General features: G+C 28.2%; 2 protein-coding genes across 3 annotated transcripts in view; both read right to left on the bottom strand.

The window, feature by feature from the left end:
* LOC113385972 overlaps positions 1 to 1,061 on the bottom strand; it is a 153,244-nt gene extending 152,183 nt beyond the window's left edge. Inside the window, exon 1 of the mRNA XM_026623789.1 lies at positions 833 to 1,061. The gene's annotated coding sequence lies outside the window, so the exon portion shown is untranslated. The remainder of the gene's footprint in view (positions 1 to 832) is intronic.
* Positions 1,062 to 2,142: 1,081 nt separating this feature from the next.
* On the bottom strand, positions 2,143 to 5,783 carry LOC113384516 (dnaJ homolog subfamily A member 1-like). Of its 2 annotated transcripts, none has more exons than XM_026622242.1 (9): positions 5,598 to 5,783; positions 5,324 to 5,529; positions 4,615 to 4,726; positions 4,162 to 4,342; positions 3,717 to 3,866; positions 3,240 to 3,437; positions 2,929 to 3,055; positions 2,742 to 2,852; positions 2,143 to 2,431 (listed from the first exon to the last, which is right to left on the bottom strand). In XM_026622242.1, exons 2-9 carry the CDS (start codon positions 5,520 to 5,522, stop codon positions 2,301 to 2,303), a joined length of 1,209 nt encoding a protein of 402 aa, XP_026478027.1. In that variant the 5' UTR covers positions 5,523 to 5,529; positions 5,598 to 5,783; the 3' UTR covers positions 2,143 to 2,300. The 2 variants fall into 2 exon arrangements, with proteins under 2 accessions (XP_026478027.1, XP_026478026.1); XM_026622241.1 differs by having other exon boundaries at positions 4,162 to 4,345.
* Positions 5,784 to 6,000: the final 217 nt, after the last annotated feature.

A 6,000-nucleotide genomic window follows, 5' to 3' on the forward strand; every position in this document is an offset into this window, starting at 1 on the left:
GGGAATAGAAAGAAGGAGCAACATTCTGGGTGAAATATAAAACATATTATAAAGATATATATGTACATATAAATATATGCACATATATGGATAATTTATATGAATTTGATAAAAAAAAGTTTCTACCATTCGTTATCAAATTACCAATGATCACATTACGTGTCAATAAGATAAAAATAATTCAAATTAATTATTCAAATAAATGTTGTGATAATTTATACGTATTGCTAGTTGAATATTGCATAATGATTGAATTATTCATTAATTTGAACTAATTTAAATTAAATATTATAGCAATTAAATACGCTTCATAATAAATCCTAAATTCAACATCTGTATCACTTTATAATCGGGCGCCTAAATACATATTTATAATCACTCGTTAAAATAAAGTTTTCTGATAATTCCAATTAAACTTCAATATTTCATTTGGTATATCAATTTCATTTAATGTAAATAATTCCAAATGATGATTATTATCACACAATGTTTAAAAACATTTATAAACGTTATCATAATTAACAAGACAGATGATAAATAGCTTTTAAAATGATATAATCAATATATTAAATGACAAATTGCTAACGAAAATAAACATTGTCGAACATATGTTCGGTGTTGAATTACAAAACAAACAAGTTTAAATCTCAATTTGATATAAGGATATATACGTGAATATATGATAACTCAGTTGAGTAATAAATTAATAAATTGGAAAATTTTATAGTACTATGAGGGTTTCTATTTATTGGGGTATAATAAATATTTACTCTACAATAAAACTAAACTTCAAAAAGTTTATTTGGATGCTTGTTAAGTTTTATTTACATACCTGCATTTCGTTTTTATACAATGTGAGATAATTCCAGTAGTTAATCGATTTGACATCACACTTTTATTTGGGAAACACTCAGCCTTAAATACTTAATTTGGAGCAGTGTCATGTAGAAGCTAAAGACAACACCTGTCTATGAACACTTTGTATTCACTAAATTCCACAACACACATGCCAAAATCACACAAAACACGCACCTAAATCACAACACTACACTTACACCGACTACTTAACACATTTTGCTAATTGAAAAATTAATATAATTAGTGTTCATACGCAATTTTTTTTAAGAGAGTCCATAGCACAAATGATGTAGTAGAATTAAATGGCTACACTAATCTCCCATAAAACATTGCGCGTTACATTGGTAATTGTGTTGCCAGTGGGGATAAGATGTCAACTGGCGTTGCGGCGACACGCGCGCCTCTCGCGGTGTTTTAGGGAATATCTATTGCATCTATGGCAAAATTGTGCGCGGGCTTTTTGAAATCAATATTCGAGTCACAAAGCAAAGCCGTTCATTCTAAATTTAGTGTGTTAGCGACAATGGTTCAAATACTTGTATTTGAAGAAGAGACAGAACAGTATTTTATAAATTTGAAGCTTTAAATGAATTTTTTAAATTTAAAGACAGAAGTCATTTATAAAATATTCAATTCAAGATATTTTTTAAGAAAACCAAATTTTAACCATAACGATTGAAGAAACATTTTAAAAACTTAAAAGAGCAAATACTAATTTGCTGAGTCATACTATTCAAATAAATCTAGTTCATTAAAATTAATGTATATAATTAGTTTATATAGCTAACAGTATTTATAAAAGCAAATCTTTTTAGTATTTTTGCAACAACTTTCATAAAAATGTAATTGCCTGTTAATTTTATTTGTATCTAAAATGTTATTGAGTCAAAATCAAACATTGATTTGGAGGATATATTTAATGTTCAAGAACATACAATATTGTATAATTTACACATAATTGTTGATAATTGATGGTTCTTTTCTACCAATAATATTCAAGAATCATTTACTTATACTAAAGAATGTTTTTGATTTTTGCCTACAATAAATTTGACAAAAGCATAAACTAAATGCTCACTCTTTTATTCCATTTAAACCTTATCACATAAGATTTGAAATCAATACAAAAAAATACAAGTACTGGAACAAAATATCACATAGGCCAGGCATTTCTCAGCTATGAAACATACAAAAAATAAAGATTGTCTATCTAAAAAAAAAAAAATTACTACACTAAGACAATTTGGGTGTTCCAATCCGTAACAGTGGAGCATTTTATCTGTGTAATTACAAAGTCACAAATAATTGTGCAATGTAAAACCCTAACCAAGTATCAATATGATAAATATGATAGATGACATAAAACTCATGTTATCATCGTAGGAAAATTATATAAATAGTGTTAGACAATACTTTAAAACAATGCCCTAAGTTACTACGATTTAACTCGTGGCACATTGAACTCTGTTTGCTCCAGGTCCTCCCTCATCATCTTCATCATATGCATTTTTATGACTACGTCTTCGTGCCTCTTGTTCTGGGTCCATGTCAATAAGCATACATTCTTCAGCACCTAAGAAATTGAAATTATGCAAGATTAAGTTCAATTAATATAAAAAACCCTAATAATTCATCTACTAATTAATTTCTTTTTTTTTTTTTCATAAATATTTTCAACCACAAGTAATGTCATAGTTTTCTGTTGATACTTTAAAATATAGTATTTTATATATACTATCCAGCTTAGTTTGGTTTCTGTCCAAATATTGAATAAAAGTACGACAAAGAAATATTGTAAAACTAGTGCACCTAATCATACTAGATTAAATTGAAATAGCTTTAATAGTGGAGTTAACAAATATAGTTCAAAGTACATTACTAACCAGGAGGAATCTCAACTACTGGTCGTGGTGGAAGACATCTCTCTAAAGCTGCAACCATTTCTGGAGGAATAACGTTGGGGAATGTAACCAGAAACTGTACAATCAAACGTCCTATAAGAAAGTAATTTGAATATTACATCAGTTACAAAATTATAATAACTGCAATTAAAAGTAATATGATATTTACCTTTTTCAAAAGGATTTTTATATTGTGGCATGCCTTCATTAAGTACACACTTTACATCACCATGCTTTATGACTTCTCCAGGCAAGCATGTCATTACTAAATCACGATCATCTAAAGTTTTGACCACCTAAAAAAAACACTCATTTTCATTAATCAATTTCACCAAAAATAACAATATTAAATGAAAATTAATATCATAATTATAAATCATAATATATTGATAAAGCAGTTCATTTTAAAATCAAAAACAATATTAAATGAGAATTAACATAATTATAAATCCAAATAAATGGATAATGTTATAAAATCACCTTTTGAAAACCACAAAGAGCCTCGACAAGTTGGATATTCATTCTAAGAATCAAATCACTTCCTGAACGCTTGAAGGTCGGATGATCTTTTTCATCAAGAACGATTACTATATCTCCTGGTTCCAATTCAGGTTCTTGATCACCCTCACCAGCAAACACAATTTTCTGGCCATCAGTCATACCTTTGTCAACATGGACCTGTAATAAGAAATTTATAAATAAAATGTTGTTATCTAATACACAAGTCTTTCACATTTTTGCATGTCATACATTTGGACATTTGCTGTTATTTAGAATAAGAAAAGTGTTGTATGATTATGGAAGAAAAATGTAAATTACTTTATAATTGATAATAATGGACAGTATTAGCAATTTATATATTAAATGATCATTAAGACAAACAGAATAATACAAGATTTTCATATTTCAGTTTGAATTTTATTTTTATAGATGAATTTTATTAACATAATAACTTACTTCCAGGATCTTTCTTTCTCGCGTTGTTTTGCGACCTTGACATTGTTTGCAGCGATCTTTAGGATTAATTCTCTCACCAGATCCACGACATTCAGAGCAAACAGATTGAATCTGCTGTATCATTCCTGGTCCGAGTTGTTGTATTTGAACCTATTGAAATATTAATTTCATGATTATAGATTGTTAATATAAGTTGCTATGATAAATATAAAATTATTTTTTTATAACTTTATATGACTGAAAAGAAAAACATTCCCAATGTCTAAACTATATATCCAATAAAATGGGTATTAAGAACAAATTTATAAATAATTGAAAATGTCAATGAATGTTTTTTTATCCAATTTATGTGGAATTCTAAGCAATTTCTAAAATCTAATCTAAGCTAAAAACGATAAGTTTTTTTTATTACAAATATAAATTATATATAAGTTCAAAAATTTACCTGCATGCCAGTACCACGACAAGTTGGACATTGTTCCACTGCACCTTTTTTGCCACCCCGACCTTCACACTTGTCACAGATAACACTCTTTTGTAAAGCCAATTTTCGAACAGCTCCTTTGTAGAGTTCTTCTAAAGACACAGGCAACTGATGAATGACATCTTTGCCACGACGCTCACGCCTTCTGAGAAATAAAATTATTAATAATGGTATTCTAAATGTTGTTCTATCAAGACAACACCAAATTGAAATATTCTCTACCCATATTGGCACAAAATAAATACTGATTATACATCTCTTCACATTTTTATACAATTATGATGATTTATTACCACTATTTGCAAATAAAATAGGTTTAACAAACTAACAAAATTTCAAATTTAACATTATAAATGACAATTCAAATTTAAAAAAAACGTATTTCACAGCAGCTGCAATATGTTATTTTATTACCTTCCACCTCGTCCACCAGAAAATCCTCCACCAAAGAACATATCGAAAAGATCCATGGGGCTGCTAAATCCTCCACCACCAGTTCCACCTTCTTTAAGAGCTTGTTCTCCACCTGAAACAGTTTTGTAATAAAGTCTATAAATTGGAACAAAATGAAAGACAATATATCACTAATATATTACTACTATTCACATTTTATAAAGTATCCTTTTTGAGAGAATTTAGCTTATGACTAATATTCAATATAATTCAGTTATATGTCATCTTTAACAAATTATTCCAAAATTTAATTAATTTGATTGCAAAACTTAATTTGATTTATAAAATGTAATTTTCAATTATCTTTTATAACATTTATCTTGTAGCTGCATGCTTTTATTACAATTCAATGAAAGAAATTGAATAAATTAAGGCTATATTAATAAAAATAATCTGTTACCAGCAGGTTGTGTAGAAAAAATAATTATAATAGCCTATAACATGATTTTTGATGTCATGAATAAATTTGTAGTGTCAGCAGTTTGATCTAGTATAAAATTATCAATCAAATATTAGTCGAAATAAGAGTTTAGAATTTGTTAAAATCCAATATACTGGTATTAAAGTCAGTCGTGGGAATAAAACATGAAAATCATATGAGATGCAAAAACCTTTTTTCTTATAAATTTAAGAGCTATTTGGAATTGTAATTAATAAGTAAAGTGCATACCTTGGTCATATATACTTTTCTTAGCAGGATCAGAAAGCACTTCATAAGCCTGTGAAATAAGTTTGAACCTTTCTCCTTCATTTGGATTTTTGTCAGGATGATATTTAAGGGCCAATTTTCTATATGCTTTCTTTAAATCTTCAGGTGTACAGCCTGGTTTTACACCCAGCACATCATAATATGTAGTTTCTTTAACCATGATTGTTCTAGAAGAGTTACATTACATGTAATGATAGTGCGAAACAAGCATGGTCGCAAAATTAAAATGACTTACCTTTATTTGAGTTAAATAAAATAGATTCTCAATGTAGTCAAGTATTCTTTATAAACGTTTTACGATTAAAAATGGCTATTACGACATATAATGCGGCGCTTTTAAGAAAAGTCGATGCGAGCTCGGTCGAGCACAACTATATCGAGAAGACTTTATTTCTCAGTTGTTCTAGAACGTTCTGTAGAAAATTCCTGACGTCTAATGGTATTGCCACAACATGATCGATTTCCTTCCTAGTCGATAGTGTTGCCCGACGGTAAATTATTATTTCTGTATACGAAAGATTCTAAAATGAAATTAAGCGGGATTTATGAAATCATTCCATGATAAAACAATAACGATAAATACAGATTTTTTTTATCTGTAAACATATAAAACAAGTAAATGTCATAAATGTATATTG

This window comes from Ctenocephalides felis, unplaced genomic scaffold (assembly GCF_003426905.1).
Source record: "Ctenocephalides felis isolate EL2017-DRISC unplaced genomic scaffold, ASM342690v1 CF-g0.4_SCAFFOLD_03571, whole genome shotgun sequence".
NCBI lineage: Eukaryota > Metazoa > Arthropoda > Insecta > Siphonaptera > Pulicidae > Ctenocephalides > Ctenocephalides felis.